The sequence below is a fragment of the Piliocolobus tephrosceles genome, chromosome 1 (genome assembly GCF_002776525.5).
Source record: "Piliocolobus tephrosceles isolate RC106 chromosome 1, ASM277652v3, whole genome shotgun sequence".
NCBI classification, from domain to species: Eukaryota; Metazoa; Chordata; class Mammalia; order Primates; family Cercopithecidae; genus Piliocolobus; species Piliocolobus tephrosceles.
The window spans coordinates 28,231,828-28,253,208 of NC_045434.1; the positions used below are offsets into that span (position 1 = coordinate 28,231,828).

At 36.3% G+C, this 21,381-nt stretch overlaps 1 protein-coding gene across 12 annotated transcripts in view; it reads left to right on the forward strand.

Annotated features, from left to right (window-relative positions):
• Positions 1-21,381, forward strand: part of PRRC2C (proline rich coiled-coil 2C) — a 107,262-nt gene that overhangs the window by 74,109 nt on the left and 11,772 nt on the right. For 10 of the 12 annotated variants that reach the window (XM_023207151.2, XM_023207161.2, XM_023207158.2 and 7 more), the window contains exons 20-28: positions 180-265; positions 5,469-5,657; positions 5,828-6,079; positions 7,489-7,581; positions 10,606-10,707; positions 14,288-14,489; positions 16,747-16,950; positions 18,650-18,762; positions 19,127-19,263. In XM_023207151.2, the coding sequence (XP_023062919.1) occupies positions 180-265; positions 5,469-5,657; positions 5,828-6,079; positions 7,489-7,581; positions 10,606-10,707; positions 14,288-14,489; positions 16,747-16,950; positions 18,650-18,762; positions 19,127-19,263 (1,378 nt within the window). The remainder of the gene's footprint in view (positions 1-179; positions 266-5,468; positions 5,658-5,827; positions 6,080-7,488; positions 7,582-10,605; positions 10,708-14,287; positions 14,490-16,746; positions 16,951-18,649; positions 18,763-19,126; positions 19,264-21,381) is intronic. The other 2 variants (XM_023207152.2, XM_023207157.2) reach the window with 2 other exon arrangements.

Here is a 21,381-nt window from a genome sequence, read left to right on the forward strand (position 1 = left end):
GTTTCTGAGTTATGCCTGTATGTTGATACATAATCTTTGTAAGTGTGATTTGAAAAGTGATTGTTTTATTGCCTGGCTAGTAATAGCCAAACAATAGGAGATGAAGGAAAGGGTTAAATGGGTTAGAGATTATTAGACTCTAAATCTTAATCGTGTTTCCTATGGCTTCTTCTTTCCAGTAGGTCCCATAAGTCCACCGCAGCCACCTTCAGTCAGTGCATGGAATAAGCCCTTAACATCGTTTGGATCAGCTGCTTCATCGGAGGTAGGAGTAGGCTTTTAACAGCATTGGTGGGGTCAGTGTGCTGGGTTTTCCCTAACACTTCATTGTGGCCGGGTGTGGTGGCTTATACCTGTAATCCTAGCATGGTGGGAGGATTGCTTGAGTCCAGGAGTTTGAGACCAGCCTGGGCAACATAGTGAGACCCACCTGGGCAATGTAGGAAAACTCTGTCTCTACATACAAAACAAAAAATAGCCAGTTGTGGTGGCATGTGCTTGTAGTCTCAGCTACTCTGGAGCTCAGGTTGGACTATCACTTGAGCCTGGGAGGTCAAGGCTACAGTAAAGTCATAACTGTGCCACTGTACTCCAGCCTAGGTGATAGAGCAAGACCCCATCTGGAAAGCAAAACAAAACTTACAGCATGCCTCAGAATTAACCTGGAGGGCAATTAAAACTTAAGATTGCTGAGCCCCATGCCCATAGTTCATGACTTATTAGGTCTGGGTTGAGGTTTGAATAAATTTCTAACAATTTCCCAAGTGATACTTTGGCTGCTACATCTTTACATTTATAAGGTGTGTCACTTTTAGACATTAAACACTTGTTTTCAATTTAATCTCAAGAAAGATCTTAATGATACAGAAAATAAAAGTGCAGTTATTGTTTTCTGGACTTTTCTCCCATATTTCTATCTTGAGGACTTAAGTAGTATAAGTATTTAGAAACTGTTTATACAGATTGTTATTCTGACATAATTTCTCAAATGTGATACTGGTAAATGACTTAGGGGTCAGTGATTCTTCATGCATTCATTGAACGAATATTTATTAAGCACTCACACTATTCTAGGTAGTGTTCTAACCTGTGGGCTTACAAAACTGGGACTAAAAACAGTCAGAAAGCCCTACCCTCATGGAACTTCCATTGTCCTGTGAGGAGAAAGCACTAATAAAAAAACATATTATGTGTTTGATGGTGATCAGCACTGTGGAGAAAAACAAAGCAGGGAAGGTACATAAGGAATTTTCCATGGTTCACAAAGACAGTTTAATATAGGGTGACCACAAAAGCCTACTTAGATAATGCTTGAGTTAAAGACTTGAAGGAGATAAGAGAGCATGCTATTCGAATGTCCTGGGAAAAGAGATACCAAGTTCAGATCATAGCAAATACGAATGCCATGAGACAGCAGCACACTTGGTTTGTTTGAGGAAGTTCAGGGTAGTCCATATGGCTGGAATGAAGTAAGAGATGGAAAGAGAATAGATGAAGTTGGAGGTCACACCTGAGTAGCAGGTGGATCCTGCAGGGCCTATGGAAGTGGTAGGAAGACATTGGAGGGTGTTGAGCAAGGAGTGACAGGATCTGACTTCTAAAATTATTCTGGGTGGTCTGTGAAAAATAATCCATAGGTGGCAAGAGTAGAAGTTAGGATATTACAATAATCAAATGATGATAGCTTAAAACTTGGCAAGTGGCATGAAAGGTCATGAGAAATAGTTGGTTTCTGAGTATTTTGAAGATTGAGCTGACAAGATTCACGAAAATGTTAAATGGGGTATGAGAAGGGACAGAGGAGTCCAAAAGTTAGCTCCAAAATTTTGGGGTTGAACAGTAGGAAATATTAGAATTTTCAGTAACTGAGATTGGAATGTTCTAAATGGATCCGGTTCAGGGTGAAGATAAGAAGTTCAGTTTTTGACATGTTAGATTTAAGATGCTTATGATACCTCTTAGTGGAAGTGTCAGGTAGTTGGATATGAGTCTGTAGTTCAGAAGAGTTCATCTAGTTTGAAGATAACAAATTTGAAATCGTTAACATATAGATGATGTTTAAAGTGATAGAATTGTATAAGGTTACCAAGGGAGAATGAGAGTAGTTAGGAAAGAGAATCAAAAATTAAGTCTTGGGGCTTTCTGACTCCAGGAAATGTAGGAATTAGAGAAGCTAAGCAATTAGAGAAGTATCCTAAAAGACAAGTGAAAGATAAGTTCAAAGAAGGAATAGATTAAGTGTGTCAGATGGCTGCTGGCAGGTCAATTAATATAGGTGTTCAATTGATAGTTGGAGTTATATGATGGTCACTGATGACTTTGATAAGAACATTATTGGTAGAGTAGTAGGGATGAAAGCCTGGATGAAAGAGTGAGTTTAAGAGAAAATGAAAGGAAAGATGAGTACCATTTTCTCTCCATATCTATGGAGATTGGTTTTCACCACCATAAAAACCAAAACCCAGGGATGCTCAAGTCTCATATAAAATGAAGCAGTATTTTCATATAACCTATTCACAACCTCCCTGTGTATTTTAAATCATCTCTAGATTAATTATATACCTAATACAATGTAAATGCTATGTAAATTGTTGTTACACTATATTATTTAGGGAATAATGACAAGAAAGAACAGTCTGTTCTTGTACTGACACAACCATTTATTATTTTTTTCTGAATATTTTCCATCCATACTGGGTTGAATCCACAGATATGGAACCTGCAAATAAGGAGAGCCAACTGTATATTAATGTCATTTTGCTATAAAGGAGTACAGAAAAAAATAGGGCAGTAGAAGAAAATATAGTTGAGATTTTAATTTTTTTATTTTAATTTTTGTATAGCCTATAGGTGCTAAAAGATTTTTTTTTTTGTTAAAGAAGTCTTCCTGCTACTTCTGTCTCCACTCCAGTTTTCTGACTTAGTAGGTCTAGAATAGACTTCATCATCTGTTTTGATGTTACAGATTCTTCAGAGAACTCTGTACAGCTCAAGAGTCACTGCATTCAATATTTAAGAGTTTCAGTTTAGTAATTTTTCTTCTGCCTGTTGGTATTAGCATTATGATTAGTCATAGAGAGCATTTCAGGATTTTTCATGCTGGTATGAAGTACAGAGTGGAAGATTGTTTCCCAACTGCAAGATTTTTCTTGCAGGCATTCTACAAGTTTACAGTGATAAATTGGGTGTTTACACTTACCTTCAGTCAGTGGTGGAGCAAGATATTTTAGTGGTGTCTCATTTTTCTCTCATACTTTTTTCTTCATTGTCTTTATGTTCTTTATGTCTTCTGTATAGAAGATGATATTTTATGAATGTCATACATTATTTTGGAGTTTTTCCTCATGATAAAATTTTGTATTAGCAAAGTTGATATTTCATAGGATGGAAAGAATTCCCTAAAGGACTTTTTCTTGGATTATTCTGGTGAAATAGAGCACTTAATGATTATTTTACTTAAAGTTATCAATGTTAGTTACACCAACTAGCCTTACAAAGACTTGATATTATAATATTGTCTAAACTTTTATCATTCTTTGTATTATGTATTTTTCATGAACACTTTCGTTTCAAAGGATATAACATTCTCTAATAGTCATTAACTTGACAGTTATTTTTCTGTTTTTCTACTCATTTAAATATGTACAAGTTCTTAACATTTTTGTACATACAGTTAATAACCTTCACAATCTACTTACTGCATCATTTTCTTTTCTAACTGTACACTTAACTGACTGTAGAATTTCAACATTGACTAAAGCAAAGAAATTTTTATTCTAATTTACATCAGTATTTTCCAATACATTCATGCGTTGCTTAACAACACAGATACATCCTGAGAAATGGGTCATTGTGTGAACATCATAGAGTCTACTTACACAAACCTGGATGGTATAGCCTATGGCTCCTAGGCTGCAAACCTATACAGCTTATTACTGTACTGAATATTGTAGGCAGTTGTAACACAATGGTAAGTATTTGTGTTTCTAAGCATAGAAAAAGGTACAGTAAAAATACGATATTATAATCTTATGGAACCACCCTTGTATATGTGGTCCATCGTTAGCTAAACATCATCATTATGGCACATGACTGTATTTGAAGGTGACTATTTAGATATTAAAAATAAATCTGAATTACATGCCTTGTTCATACTCTTGACATTATATCCTGGTAGATGTAACATTAACCTTACGTAGTAATTGACCATGCTAGGTTTGGGAATGCCAAAAATGACATGGAGTAGTGATTCAATTATTAAAAGAAGCTTTAGTTGAATTTTGACACTAGTTTTGTTTTTTTTTTTTTTTTTTGTCTTTTCATGAAAAGATTAATTGTAGCAAAGCCCTAGGTCACCTAACCTCCTGCTTGTCTGTCTGCTACAACTGTTCCCCATACCTGCTATGCTTCAGCCTCACTGACTTTTTTTTGTTCTTGATGTTTACCCTAGGTATGTGGTCTCCCTAAACTCTTTCCACTGATCTTGTCTTCTGGATTCAATGTCAGTGTGTCCTCCTCAGGGGCTTTCTCTGTCTACCAGTCTAGTAGCTGGTCTCTTAACCCTTTTTGCATATTGCTTATCTGACTTTTTAGTTCTTTATTTGCTTTCCCTGCTAGAATGCAAATTGTGCAGGTAGACTGATTAGCACAAAGAAGGTGCTCAACAAATTAGCTGGGGTTTTTTGTTTGTTTGTTTGTTTGTTTGTTTGTTTGTTTTTGAGACAGGTCTCTCTTTCACCCAGGCTGAAGTGCAGTGGCACAACCTAGGCTCACTGCAACTTGCACCTCCCAGGTTCAGGTGATTCTCCTGCATCAGCCTCCTGAGTAGCTGCAATTACAGGCGCATGCCACCACGCCCAGCTAATTTTTGTGTTTAGTAGATACGGAGTTTCACCATGTTGGTCAGGCTGGTCTCAAACTCCTGACCTCATGATCCGCCCACCTCGGCCTCGCAAAGTGCTGGGATTGCAGGTGTGAGCCACCATGCCCGGCCCAAATTAACTGTTTAATTGGTGGATTGTTGCTTAGATGTGTGCTCTACGTTACCAATCACAAAGTTTGTATTATATTTCTTAAATTTCATTTTCAAAGCAGACTTCTGAGAAGCAGGTGACACTTAACTACTGTCTTTTATTTCCAGTTCGTTCATCTGTTTGTTGGTAGTGGTGTCTTTGTGTGTTGCTTTTACGATTGTTTTAAATGAGGAAACAGCTTGAAGCTGTGCTTTGCCCATGATCACACTCAGGAGAGCCAGGACTTTAAAAACTTCAGTCTTATGCGAGTTTCATTTATCAGTTCAGATAAACAACAGTTAAGAGAAAATTCTCCTAAAATATAATTAATGTCAATCTCAGTTAATATGTAGATTGCCTTAAACCTTCTATTGTACTTAAACTATGTAGTACTTCATAAATCAGTCACATCTGAACTATGCTTTGCAAGCAAGTTTTAAAATATTCTTTTACTAGGGAGCGAAGAATGGTCAAGAAAGTGGACTTGAAATTGGAGCTGATACAATTCAGTTTGGTGCTCCAGCTTCAAATGGAAATGAAAATGAAGTTGTTCCTGTGCTTTCGGAAAAATCTGCTGACAAGATACCTGAACCTAAAGAACAGCGGCAGAAGCAGCCACGGGCAGGACCTATCAAAGCCCAGAAGGTAAATATACGTTATAATCCAGATAAAATTTTATGAAGGCCAGTAACATGAAGAGCAAATAATAGCTTTAAAATTGAACTTAGTTTTAATGAATATCTTTGATCATGATGCAATGATGAAAGATATTCATTTATCATAAACGTAGTTTTATCATAAACATTTGACTTTAGCTTCCAGATTTGAGTCCAGTAGAAAACAAAGAACATAAACCTGGTCCCATTGGAAAGGAACGTTCATTAAAAAATAGAAAAGTAAAAGATGCCCAACAGGTGGAGCCAGAAGGACAAGAGAAACCAAGCCCAGCTACAATCAGAAGCACAGATCCTGTCACAACAAAGGAAACTAAAGCAGTCTCAGAAATGTCTGCTGAAATAGGAACAATGATCTCGGTATCATCTGCAGAATATGGTACTAATGCAAAGGTAAGCCACATGTAGGGATTTCCAGTTCAGTAGATGCAAACCATGTCTAAAATGAATGAGAAGAACAGCAACAGTCTGCTTTTTTTTTTCCTGCTGAGGCATGTAACTCTAGAGGTTATTTCTACAAAGAAGATTTTATTTCCTAGTATGCATATGTAATCTAAAGAAATTCTTTATAGCAAATTATATTTCTTTTTGAGGAAACTTACTCTAAATTCTGGACTATTTGAGTAGTTTAAAGTGAAAAACATCTACACAAAATCGGAATGCTTTGAAAGATGGCTCTATATCACTTTTAATATAAATAGAATTACCGTGGAGCTTTATCTTGCCCACTGGTGACATTCTAAAGTCAGGAAATAAGGCAGACTTTTAGTAACTCCAGTATAGTCAGTTTTCTTTCGTAGTTAGAACAGATAACTGTTTCTTTGGTTGAGCACTAGAGGCTGTTAACTCACATTTAGGGGCCACATTGAATGAAACGTGTATCTAAAAATACTCATTAAGACAAGATATGTTGATTAACTGTGGGAACTGACACTTGTGGGAATAGCAGACCTATCTGCCATTTTATGTTGACTCTGGGACATAAACTCACTGAGAAGAAAGTTACATGCAATTTTTTATATTATCTGAATATTATTCTCTTTTTAATTGCCATGCAACTGAAATCATATAAATAATAGCTTATGTGGTCCTACTCTGCCATATTTCAAAATGAGGTTTGTGACAGGAAACAAGGAATATACCGTAAAACCTAAGTAATTACAACAACTAAGATCTTGGTAATTGATGGTGAGCTATAGAATGAACATGGGAAACACATAAAAGGTTATTTTAATAACCCACAGAAATAAATATTTGATACTATTGACAGTCTCCTAGTACTAAATGTACAAGAATGCAGCAGTAGTTGAAATGCTGTCATTTTGATGGTGAGTCTGTGTCGTATTATTCCATTGTTAGTTAATTAATTGAATGAGTTGAGTCTTAAAGTCTGCTGTCTTCTGCTTTCTTCCAGAACAACTTTACAACTATTAGGCTATCATTAGAAAGTGAGCAATTTGGCCAGGTGTGGTGGCTCATGCCAGTAATCTCTGCACTTTGGTGGACTGAGGCAGGCAGATCACTTGAGACCAGGAGTTCGAGACCAGCCTGGCCAACATGGCAAAACCCCATCTCTACTAAAAATACAAAAATTAACTAGGCATGGTGGCTCATGCCTGTAATCCCAGCTACTTCAGTGACTGAGGCATGAGAATCACTTGAGCCTGGAAGGCAGAGGTTGCAGTGAGCTGAGATCATGCCACTGCACTCAGCCCGCATGATAGCGAGACTCAGAAAAAAAAAAAAAGTGAGCAATTAATTCAGTTTAAAATGTATTTTCTTTTTCTATTACTACTTCGCAGGAGTCTGTAACAGACTATACTACACCCTCTTCTTCTCTGCCTAACACTGTGGCTACTAATAACACAAAGATGGAGGATACTTTGGTTAATAATGTAAGTAATCAGTTTGAGATGTGGCAAGTTTGGATTGGAACCTGGCTATTATTATCTAGTACATTATTTCATGTTTTATTTACTGTAGTGTAGTGATTAATATTTAGCTCAGGGAAAGAGTTGGTAGTAAATTTGTTTTTAGGAGCGCTGTAATATAATTAGTAGAAGTAATCAAAGCTGAGTTTTTTTATTTTTCCTCTGAAAGCCATCTGCTTTCTCCATTTAAGATGAAGGTTTGGGGTGCGCAGGCTTGGTTTCATATAAATACTAATCTTATTAACTTGGTATTGGTAAGAAGTTGTTTTAGCTCTCACATTTTACAAATTCAACATGAATGGTTGGTGATTTTGTTTTCTTATATTAAACCTTTTTATAGTTAAGTGAAACTTAACTTATTTGAGATGACTAAAATTAGAATTAAAAGACAACTATAGAATTCCCAAAGAATCAAGTATGTCTTTAAAAAAGAAAAAATACCAATGTGTTAACAACATTCCTGTTGTGTAGATTGAGCTATAATGTGTTGTATACATAAGTACACCAAACACTCTCAGATGCGCTAATATAAGGTGATGTTAAGTCATGTTGTAACTTAGGACCTAGTTAAGTCATGTTGTAACTTAGGACCTAGTTTTCTAGAGCAACCATGTTACTAATATAATTCAAGGTTGTGTTTAAAAGTCTGTACAGTTCATCATTTTGCTTAGTTCACTGACTGACAGATGAAAAATTGTTAGCCCAGAAACATTAGGTAGCTTGCCATAGTTGTACAGTGTCATTTATTTAGAAGAACATTTTAAAAGTTACTTGCATGGTCCTTATTTTGGAGAGCAGGTGTGATAGAAATTTGGTTAGCGCTCTCTGTTTTAAATATAACCTTCTATAATAAGCAAAGGCTATCAGACTAAAATGTTGATCATCCTTTTTAAAAAAAATCCTCTACAGATAACTATTTAAAGGCCTGTCACAAAGAGCTTTAACTATCATTTTGAGTACAAAAATCTTTATTATCTTCTTTCTTTTTTTCTATGCTTTCTATTCTTCCCTCTAGCATCAAGTATATGGAATTTTAGAAAGGTGAGCTGCATTAGGGGTCACTTGATCCAATTTTTGTAGTTCAGCTGAAGGACTGTACTAAATATGTAGCTGAGAAAAGGAGTAGAAAGGAGTGAGTCACACATTTTTTCTTGGTGTTGAGAGCTCTCTAGGAGCTGATTAATGTGATTTGTTCAACTTTCCTCCCCACCCCACCCACCCCTGACTTTTTAAAATGAGAGTGGTTTAAATATATATATATATATATTTTTTTTTTTTTTTTTTCTTTTTTTGACTCTTTATACCTCCTGTGAAAAATAATAGACTTGGGAAGGAAGAAAAGACTTCCTTTCAGTTTAAGTGCTGTGATGTCACTGTCTAGATTATGAAATATTCAATCAGTAAAATCTCAATAAAATTTAATTATACTTGGTGTCTTTTCTCATTTTTAAAAATATATAGAATATTTCTACGATATTAGTTTTTAAAGTATATGATGCTTTTTGCCAAACTACCCTCTGAAAATGATTTGTAAAATATGAATAAGGAAGAAAAAATTATTATTCTCAGAACCCTTAAAATTCACTGAAAATATCCAGATGAGTGTTTTGATGGTTTCTGTGTGATCTATAAGGCTAATTAATTGAGCAACTTCTATACTGTAACTACTGGAGGCAAGAGACCTAGTCTCATATATAGGTGAATAGTCTGCATGCAATTGTTAGCAGTGTAGCCAGGGTATATTTGAACGCAGAAAGATCAGTTTGGGTCAGGGAGCATTATAAATGGTCATCCGTTTCAAAGGATTTTGCAGTGTTGCTTACTTGTGCCAAGTGTGTTGGTGATTCTGAACTCAATGTCGAGTTAAAAACAAATGTCCTACACGGGAAAAAATTTAGGACCTCTTGAGATGTCCTTTTTTCTTTCACTTGTCTGTTTGGGGGTTCCATTTTGTACATAGAACTTTTGTCTTTTTAAATTATACTTGAAAATGGCTTATTTCTCTTATTGGGGCTTAATACACTTTTTTTATAGTCTTACCTGATACATGTTGGTTAGTAGTATTAATAGTACAGTCATCTTGTATCTTGAATGTCTTGAAGATTAAATGCAGGTGGCATTTTGGATTATCGTAGCACAGCTGCTTTCAACATGTGTGAAAGAATCTCCATTAGGTAGTCCATAGTATCACAAAGTAATTATCTTAAAACTCTCAAGCATCCCAGTTATTTGTACTGAACAACTGAATGAACCATCCAAAACGTAATATATAATAAAGTCCCAAGATTCAGAGATAAAGGCAGTGAGTTTCTAATATCTTAGAGTTTCTAACAATATTTGCCATAATTTTATTACTATAGCAGAACAGTTTTGTTATAATGAGGTGGTGCTAATAGTCCATACTTTCTTCCCAAGATTACTTTTGTTCTTGAATCTTGTTATAAAAAAGTTTACCATATTGCAGGAAAGAGATTAATGTTTTCTATTTTTGCTGTCATGTTAAATACTTTTGGTTGGAGCCTGTAGATGTCCCATATATGGTGAAGGTTTTATTCTTTAGAGCTTTGCTATGCAGCCTGTAGACCAGCAGCATCAGCATCACCTGGCAACTTGTTTGAAACCCAGCATTTCAGGCCTTAGCATAGACCAATTGAATCAAAATCTGCATTTGATCAGCATCCTCAGGTGATTTATGTACATATTAAAATATGAGAAGCACTGCTTTCTGAGTATACACCTTATATCTGGTGCAGACTCTGCCAATTTACGTATGAAAAGACAGATAATAATTTCCCTTCAGAAGTTTTATCTGAGATATCCTTAATTACCAACTACTATAAACACAGTGTGACTCTTAAGTAATCACATGTTTCTGTTAGCTCTGATGAAAATTAAACACTACCCTTAGAACACCTTAGCATTGTCTTTAATGGGGCTGTCATAGTAGACACATAGTTAGATTGTGATATGTGTTGCCTACCTTTTCAGGTGCCCCTGCCCAACACCCTTCCCCTCCCTAAGAGAGAGACTATACAACAGAGCTCCAGCCTAACTTCAGTTCCTCCCACTACTTTCAGCCTCACCTTCAAGGTATGTACAACATCCATCTCTAAGAGTCCTTACTTGTTGCATGCAAGGGTACATAAGTTAACAATATTCGTGTGGTATTTTTACTAGATTTATGTGGTAAGCAACAATACTAAGCTGAGGAATTAGAGTGCTGTCAAATTATACCTTAAAGTTTTACTAGCTTCTGATACCACTAAGTGGTGATGTGATATCCTCATATTTAAAATGAGACCTATTATGCTTGTGAATTTTTTCTTAAAAATATAGGAGAGTATTTTTCCATGTTTGTGTTAAATTCCTCCCAGATATCTTAATAATTTTTGGATATATGGGTTTGTATACAAAAAATGCAATCTTATAATTTCATGTTTTTATGATTGTTACCAAAATATTAAGTACTGATAATAGTAAGAATGTTGTTTGTCTTCCCTGTAAGTTATGTGTGAATTGAATGAACGTTGTATGATTATTTTATGGGAAGATAATTAACACGTATGCTTTATAATTGACATCAGAAGATTTTCAGTTGATATTTTTTGAATAATTAATAAGAGGGCAAAAGAGATTTAGCACTTTTTGATGTCAAAATGTTTTGGCTTTTTAAAAATCTATTGTAATTTTGAGCTATGTTAATGATTTTTTACAGTTGTGTTGTTTGAGAGTGTTTTAAATCAGTTCATCTTTGGAGTAGTCAGTCGTTTAAAAAAGTGCAAACATGGAATTAAAGGAGGTTTTTTTTAATAAAAAAAAATTTTTTTTTAATAGAGATGGGGTTTCGCCATATTGCCCAGGTTGGTCTTGAACTCTGGGCTCCAGCGATCCACCTGCCTCAGCCTCCCAAAGTATTGGAATTACAGGTGTGAACCACCACACCTGGTCAAGGGAAGATTTTTTTAAGTCTATTTATCTCATTGGTGTTCTTTGTTCATAATCCAGACAAGTTCTTAATCTCTTAATATGGTAGGGCTTCCTGATGTTGCACTGGTTGACAGTCTCTTTGATGGTCTTCTGTTGGGGTCACAGGAACTTTGTTATTTTACAATGTGGCTAGTATTCATTTTGGACGCATACTACTTTTGTCCCCTTATCTTCTCCCCTGTCTGCCCAACTTCTTTGTAAGAGGCTTAACAAATATAAGTTTGAGGTCATAAAATTTTATAAGACAACAGCTTCTGCTTTGTGCCATCCCTGTCTTTGCCCAGTCTTTACTGTTGACTTCCAATTCCTGTTCAGCCTTTTCTGTTGTCTTTTGGCTTGAATGATTGTCTCAATCTGCATTCCTTATTTAGTCTTACTTATATGGTTTTTGTCATTATACTAGCAAGGTAATAATCTAATTTCACATAAGCAAATGTAGTGTCATCTTTAATTATTTTTAAGCCAGTATTTATTTCTTTAGAATACCTATTCAACTTTGCCTTTCACTCATGTTTTTAACATTCCAAGAAGAAATATATACACTGAGAATTAAATTTAAATCAAACTGCATTAGCTTAAAACCTCTGATTTCTTTATTTTTTACTTCCTTTGCCATGTCCCTTTTATTGTAGTAATATATAAAGCATGGAAAAGTTATATTACACAGTAAATTCTTACTTATTATCAGTGGGTTCATGGAAACTGCAACTTGAAGCAAAACAGTGTACAATGGATCCATAGAATAGCATCATTTGGTTCAGTGCCACTTGTTCTAAAGTTTATGAGAAAAAATATTGACGATACATTGTTGTGCTTAAAGTCACAGTATCCAAGAACCTAGTGACGATGTTAAGTTTTTATGGACATCATTGACAGAATATGAAAAATTGAGTATAGTTAACTAATTGTACTTTTAGTTTCACTGAATTTCCAAAAATAAAAACTTTAAAATATCTTTCTGCTTAAGGAATGGAATCAAGTCAAACTGTGGCCTGTATACATACATGTGGCCTATATGTTATGTAAGTTTGATTAGCTATAACTTAATTTCTATGTTCTTAGTAAAACAAAATTGGCATGAAAGACCTTGTACTCTGTCAACTTGCCCTAAACCACAAAATCTCAGATGGTCCAGGTAAATTATGTTATAGCTTACTTCCTAAATTTCCCCAAGACTTTTGTTTTAAAATAAAACACATTTGAAATCAACCAGGTGATTTTGAGAAAAAAGATTTTAGATTTTTCTCAAATATAAAAGTGTTCTATATTTTAAATATCCAATGATAACAATTAGTCTTAAGAAAAGGTTAAATTACGAATAGTGTGTTTTTAAAGGAAGGCAGGGTAAATTATGTACTATTTCTCAAAATTCTTTTTTTTTTTTTGAGATGGAGCCTCATTCTGTCGCCCAGGCTAGAGTGCAGTGGCACGATCTCAGCTCACTGCAACCTCCGCCTCCTGGGTTCACACAATTCTCCTGCCTCAGCCTCCTGAATAGCTGGGATTATAGGCGCACACCACCACGCCCAGCTAATTTTTTTTGTATTTTTAGTAGAGACGGGGTTTCATTATGTTGGCCAGATTGGTCTCAAACTCCTGACCTCATGATCCACCCGCCTCGACCTCTCAAAGTGCTGGGATTACAGGCGTGAGCCACCACACCCAGCCTCTATTTCTCAAAATTCTTATAACCAAAATAAAATTTTAGAAACTGATACTTTAAGGACGCACAAAGTGGTATTAAATATGTAACTTGAAAAAGTTCCTCTCATGTAAGTCATTGCAGCTGGATCTTACAGATTATGTTGGATATATACTGCATCTGAAATTTTAATATAAAAAAATTTATAAAATATCTCAATTTTATGTTCATTAATGTTTTAGTTATAATATTATAAATATTGGGTTAAATTAAATGTTTTCAAAATATATAATCTCTGTATTTACTTTTTTAAATGTGGCTGCTAGAAAATTTAAAATTACATATTTGATCTGCACTTTTACATATGTATCTGTTGAAAACTACTGAATAGTGCTGCTCTAGATTGAAATAAGGCCATTTTCTGCCCTTTAAGAAACTAGGAGAAGAAAAGACACCTGAAACCAGGGGTCGTAAATGCAAATGGTTACATCTGGTACATGAAATGCTTGAGATCTGGATGTGAAACAAAAGCGTTTCTACTGCACCCAAGTCTAAAACCTATCTTGTTACCTTGCCTTTTAAAACACTGTGAGCATGAAGCAGCCAACCAAAAGGTGCCTGCCATTTGCCATTTAAGAAGCATTGGAGTAAAAAGAAAGAATGGAGAAAATGGATATTTACTGGGAAGGGCCTTTCATTATTCACTGGTAGGGATAGGGGCTCATGTTTAAATGATACAGGAGCTGTGACTTTAAAGTACACTGACTTGTTTTCTAAAACCATCAACAAGTTCTCTGTAGAAATATAATTAAGCCCCACTCTCACACTCCCAATTTGAGTAATGGAGCAAAGATAAAGAGGCAAATGGAAAGTCTGAAATCCCTAGGGTCTTAGGGTCTTAGATTTTCTTTAAATATCTTTGTGTGTGTGTGGTTTTTGAAAGATTATATTTGGCACTTAAATACTGATACATGTATATAAGTATGTATTTTGTGTATTAACATCATTTTTTTACTATAAGAAATGTCCATTTTATTGCAGATGGAGTCTGCACGCAAGGCATGGGAGAATTCTCCAAATGTAAGGGAAAAGGGGTCTCCAGTAACTTCCACAGCACCTCCAATTGCAACTGGAGTCAGCAGTAGTGCCAGTGCACCAAGCACTGCTAATTATAATTCGTTCTCAAGTGCATCTATGCCCCAGATTCCTGTTGCTTCAGTCACTCCTACAACATCACTATCAGGTAGAACATTTTTGTACTCTTTCTTTAAATATCTTACATTATTTAACAGTTTTTATGGTCTTTTCTTGTTTACCCAGCCCTCCCAAAAAAGTAGTATTCAGTATTCCCACCTCAGCCTCCCAAAATGCTGGGATTACAGGCATGAGCCACAACGCCTGGCCAGTAATTGCTTTTTAAAGTGTCATTTTCCTGTAAATTTTTCTAGGAAGTTCACCTTTTGATTGTCATTTTTTATGTATATACAGCTAACTAGATCAGCTAAAAAATAACAGAGAATCACACCTTTTTAAAATGTTTCACAATCTGTGTCTAATTTGAAGGTGCTATTGGCCTAAACCTGTTGGGATAACATGTTTTCTAGTAAAGAGTTAGGGATGGAGAATTTTCAGCCTCTGCTATTTGAGTGATGTGATCCATTGGATTTGGCTTTAGTTTGGTTTGGTTTTTGTTTTATTTTGTTTTTTAGGAGAGTCCATTGGTGCCCAAAGTTAGAAGGTGCTTTTCTTGCTCTTTTTTCTTAGATTTTCTTAAAATTTTACTATTGCATAATCTTTTCACTGAACTTCATTATTTGGAGGCCTTACAGTTCTTAAAGAAACACGGATGTTTCCAAAATGCTTGACTCTAGAAAGTACACCCTTTTCCTTTTACCATATGTAGAACCAAGATTCTTCTGTTGAAAAAATAAAATTTAATTTCAAGTATTAATTTCTCAGTATTATCTGCCAAAGCAGTAGGAAGCTCCTTTCCAGTGATATAAATTAATTTGACTCGTTCTCATTCAATATTGCTTTTCAGTATTCCAACCCACCGTGCTATTTTTAGTTACCAAAAAGCTGGTCTTAGGGTTATACAAGTTATTTTGATATTGTCTGTAATCAGAAGTATGTGTTAACACAAACTCCCGTGATTCTACACTGCATTAAAATTTTAAATCAAACTATGTTCCAACTATATCTCTTTTCACTTTAAAACCCTTCCTAGCATTCCTCCACCACTCATTGGCCAAGGCATCTTCTCTTATGCTTACTAGACTAGCTTGGAGATGGAGGGGTTAGTGAAGGTGGTGTAAAGGAAACAGGAGAGTGTGGTAGGAAGGTCTGGAAATAATGGTTCCTAGTTCTTTCTTTGGAACCCAACTAATTTGTTTCCCCAGGTCTGGATTTCCTACACTATGCTTGACTAGGATAATTTTTTAAACAAGGCCCTTGTTGCCTAGTTGTCCTACTGGTAGATAATTACTAGAAGGATAGAAGCACTTGAATTTTGGTCCACTCTCAGGTGGAGCATCATCTGAAGATAATGATAACTATACATTACTTTGTAATCAAATACCAGTGTTGACATTTTGGGTCAGTAATACAGTCATAATAGCTCATTAATCAATAAAACTAATGGACCCTAACACCTAAGTTTTATAATTCTGTTTACTTATTAAGTAGTTTATTTCGTTTGTTTTAAAGATATTACTATCTACCAGGTGGTTTGGTTTTGTTTTTGTTTGGTTGGTTGTTTTTGGAGTTGTGTTTTTTTGTTTTAAGAGATGATGTCTTGTTCTGTCACACAGGCTGGAGTGCGGTGATGTCATCACTGTTCACTGCAGCCTCAAACTCCTGGGCTCAAGCAGTCCTTCCATCTCAGCCTCCCGAGTAGCTGGGACTACAGGCACTACCATGCCCAGCTAATTTTTTAATTTTGTGCAGAGACAGGATCTTACAGTGTTCCCCAGGCTGGTCTTATACTCCTGCCCTCAACATGGGCCGGTTTTTGCAGGAGAGAGAAATCCAGCCTTAAGTATATGTGGCATTTTAGGACCAGTTGAGATCTCTAAAGGCCCATGTATAGTCATAATTATTTCTAAGGTATAGCACTTTTCCCTTTTGTGTCCTTGTATTATGGTCATAAGTGTATGAAGCTCTTGATTATATATCCTACTCTTCTTTGTGATGTTTAAAAAACAAATCATTTCTGACCAAACTATAACAGTTATATAGGCTCTCGACCTCATTTTATGAATTTTGTATTTTGTTTCTTAATTTTCTATTGTTTATTGTTCCATATTTTCTAGTCATATTTGCATTTGGTGATAATTACTCTTTTGTTTTGTAACCTACCTCATCTACTTTTGGCCTGAAGCAGTATATAAGTACGTGATAGGTAGAAACATTAATTTTGCAGTTTCTGGTTAGTACTGTGAGCAATAGCAACACTTTTAAATATGTTCTGTTTTCCCCTTTTTCTGCTTCCCCAAATATAGGAGCTGGTACATACACTACCTCTTCTTTGAGCACAAAATCTACAACCACATCAGACCCTCCAAATATTTGTAAAGTGAAACCTCAGCAGTTGCAGACAAGCAGCCTGCCTTCTGCAAGTCATTTTTCACAGTTAAGCTGTATGCCTTCCCTTATTGCCCAGCAACAACAGAGTCCGCAAGTTTATGTGTCTCAGTCTGCAGCAGGTAATGTTTTTAGGCTTGAATATAAGGAATTTAGAAATTGAAGACTGTAATGCTTATTTTTGTCTCTTCTTAACCTTTTAGCTCAGCATAAGGCTCTTAAAGTACATTGCTGTAAATATTTAAATTCGCGTAATTCTTTTTTTTTTTTTTTTTTTGAGATGATGTCTGGTTCTGTTGCCCAGGCTGGATTGCAGTGGCACAGTCTTGACTCACTGCCACCTCCATCTCCCAGGCTCAAGTAATCCTCTCACCTCAGCCTCTCAAGTAGCTGGGACCACAGGAGCACACCCCCATGCCCAACTAATTTGTTTGTTTGTTTGTTTGTTTTGCATTTTTGGTCTAGACGGCGTTTTTTTACCATGTTGCCCAGGCTGGCCTCAAACTCCTGAGCTCAAGTGATCCTCCTTCCTCAGCCTCCCAAAGTGCTGGAATTATAGGCATGAGCCACCTCTCCCAGCCTAAATTGACGTAATTCTTTTTAAAAGTGTCTTGGAAAATATAAGTGTACATACGTACTGTAGTAACAGTTTCTTAGCTAGGAATCTCATATGGATACACTTAACCTATCAGAAGTTAAGCGAGGATATTCATTGCAGTATTATTTCTAATAATGACAAGTTAAAAACAATATATAGGCTGGATGTGGTGGCTCATACCTATAATCCCAGCACTTCAAGAGGCCAAGGCAGAAGGATTGCTTGACCCTAGGAGTTCAAGACCAACCTGAGCAACATAGTGAGACCCCATGTCTACAAAAAACTTTTGAACATTAGCTGGATGTGGTGGCACGTGCCTGTAGTTCCCGCTATTTGGGAGGCTGAGATGAGAGAATCATTTGAGCCCAGGTGATAATCATGCCACCGCACTCCAGCCTGGCAGAGTGAGACCCTGTCTCGTCATTATAATATGTGGAGTTCTGCAGAACATACTACTATATAAAAACAGCAAGTCAACCAGGCACCATGGCTCATGCCTGTAATCCCAGCACTTTGGGAGGCTGAGGCGGGCAGATCAGTTGAGGCCGGCAGTTCAGGAGCCACCTGGCCAACATGGTGAAACCACATCTCTACTAAAAATACAAACATTAGTTGGGCGTGGTGGCACACACCCAGCTGCTCAGGTGGCTGAGGCACAAGAATCACTTGAACCCAGGAGGTGGAGGTTGCAGTGAGCTGGGATCAGTCGTGCCACTGCACTTCAGCCTGGGTGACAGAGCGAGACTGTTAAAAAAAAAAAAAAAAAAACAGCAAGTCACAAAGTAGTATGTATCATCCATAGAAATGTGTTTAGAATTCATACCAAACTTTTAAAATTAAATGTCAGTCCTCTAAATATTGTGCTAGATTCTAGTAGGTAGGGTTAAAATTGGAGTAGAATTGCCGGTTCAATGGGTAGATTCGTTCTCAATTTTAGTAGATTATGTGAAATTTTACTACTGACAAAATCTGAGTATCTGTACCCCATTGACAGTATATAAATGTTTTTCATGCCTTCACAAGTACTAGTTACCTGTCTACTAGAAGTTTTCCATCTTTTCACATTTGCCTCTTGTCACATTTTTAGTTTTTCCATGGCTGTATTAATTTTCAGAGGGCGCACTTAATTTGGACTCTGCTACAAAACTTGGTTTTTATTTACTGTTTGGAAAATTCTGAAATTAGGACACTTATTACTGCTTGTTTTTCCTGACGGTCTACAGCTCAAATCCCAGCCTTCTATATGGACACAAGTCATTTATTTAATACCCAACATGCACGATTGGCTCCACCATCCTTGGCTCAACAACAGGGTTTCCAACCAGGTCTCTCTCAGGTAATATCAAAGACTTCTTCCATCCTATATTTGTTCCTTCGCGTTTCTGTGGTTATAATAGTTACCTTGGAACGTAAATAATAAACTCTGAAATTACAAGCTACCCATGATTACCTTGATATTCTATAAGCAAAATTTTAAAATTTCCCCAAATTTACCAGAGCTTAATATTAACAATGTAGAATAAGTAATGGGTTGAAAGGGAAATTTAGATGTTTACATTCAGTTTTGTTTTAAAATGGAGCTGATATATAGTATTCATCTTACTCTTTTCATGTCTCAAATTTTTATATTCCAGTGTTAATGATTTATTTGTATGATATTGATATATAATATGTTTACATACTTTTTCAATGCATTGCAGCCAACTTCAGTTCAGCAGATTCCAATCCCTATTTATGCACCACTGCAAGGGCAGCATCAAGCCCAACTGAGTTTGGGGGCTGGACCTGCTGTTTCCCAGGCTCAGGAATTGTTCAGCTCTTCACTTCAACCATATAGGTAAATGCTTTAAAAGTTACTTTTGTAGTGATGTTGAAAACATTGTAACTACTGATCCTCCTTGCCGTAATCCATAACTGTTCCTTCCCCAAAAAACCTAGGATGACTCTGCTATAAACCACATTGGCGGCCGGGCGCGGTGGCTCAAGCCTGTAATCCCAGCACTTTGGGAGGCCAAGACGGGTGGATCACGAGGTCAGGAGATCGAGACCATCCTGGCTAACCCGGTGAAACCCCGTCTCTACTAAAAAATACAAAAAAAAAAAAAAAAAAACTAGCTGGGCGAGGTGGCGGGCGCCTGTAATCCCAGCTACTCAGGAGGCTGAGGCAGGAGAATGGCGTAAACCCGGGACGCGGAGCTTGCAGTGAGCTGAGATCCGGCCACTGCACTCCAGCCTGAGCGACAGAGCGAGACTCCGTCTCAAAAAAAAAAAAAAAAAAAAACACCACATTGGCTAGTTGAGCATGTTGATTATATGTCATGAACCTCAGCCTCTGGTAATTTCAACCATACCTTATTAAAGAAAGCCCGGCTTCAAAACCTTTTGAAGTAGTGAACAACAGCAACCCCAAAACTGTTAGAAATTATAGAAAATAGCTGCTTAAAGAACCTAAAAATCTGTGTGCCATCTGGCTACCAACAACTATATATATCTGAATCTCCTCTATGTACGAGCTGAGGCATGGCAGTTAACTACATTATGTTAGGGGGTATAGGACAGGGTGGAATATAACAGAACAGAGAGAAGTAGAATATCAAAGCATGGAAGCAGTGGTGACAAATATGCTATGTAGTGAAGAAAGCATTTTTTCCAAAAATTCACTCAGATGCACTGTAAGTTACCTTTGCAATTAGGGAAATAATGAAAACTGATTTTTATTGAACTTTCCTTATATATGATAGCTATTCAGCCTTTCACATATATTAACTAAATTTAGTCTTCACACAGCCACCTGTGTGAAGGTAAGTCATCCTCATTTAACATGTGGATGTTAGGACTTGAAGAGGGTGAGGGTTTTTTGTTTTGTTTTGTTTTAACCTAAGGTTATACATAAAGTGGCAGAGCCTGGATTCAACCCTCAGTGTCTCTGGTTTCCAATTTAATGAGGGAAGAAGAGTGAGAGTAAGAGTCAGATAGTAGGAGCAGTGCATCATGGCATAGCTGTCATCCATACTCTTAATGGTGTCCTTAAATCATCAGAAAGAAAAATAAGTTACATTCAGGACACTTGGTTTAGGAAGTTGTGCATTTGTTTTTAGGAATTTGTTTTCAGAAGTGGGTCAGATAGAATTTCCATACTTTACAGATTAAACTTGTCATCAGTTAATACAGCATGTTTTATATTACCATAATGATACTCCTAGAGAAGCCAGGTTCAGCTAATGAAACTTTCTTAACAGAGCTGAGTCATTAGTAAACCTCATAAATGTGGCTTTTATTTTTGCTTTTTGATTAAAGATACTTTAGTAAAATGTAATACACCTGCGTCATTACCTATATAGCTGTTGTAGGTCTTCCCTCCTCATCTTACTCTCAGGTAGTTTTGTTATTTTCTCCCATTAGAAGTAAAACTATTTGCCCCAACTAGAAGCTAAAGGAAGTCTTGTATTTGGGATTATCTTGGAATTTATATTAAAAATAAAACTTGAAAATTTCTGACATAGGTATAGCAGCTAGATTTAACCTCACAAGCCAGTCTCCTTTTAATTGTATTGGCTGCTTGAAACACTGTTGAAAAGTTTACAACCACTTTTCAGTACTGTGATAAAGAGTACAGTGATTAATTAGTAATGTCTTCCGCAGGCCATGGGAGGTGGAGTAGCAATGTGCTATATTTGTAATCCCCGTTTCACTAATTGTCTTAGAAGACAGACTTTTTAAGACCAGACCTGGTCAATAGAAATATAATGTAAGACATACGTAATTGTGGCAAGTGGCTACCACATTGGAAAGTACGGGTTTAGATTTCGAAAGCAGTTATTTTATCCCTAAACGTTCCTTGCTTGTTCCTTAACCTAATCAGCATAGTATTTATTAGGGAGTCTCTGAATTGGTTTCTACAAAGACAGGACAGTTTATAGCAGTATATTTATATTTTCTTACCTTGTGTTTGAAA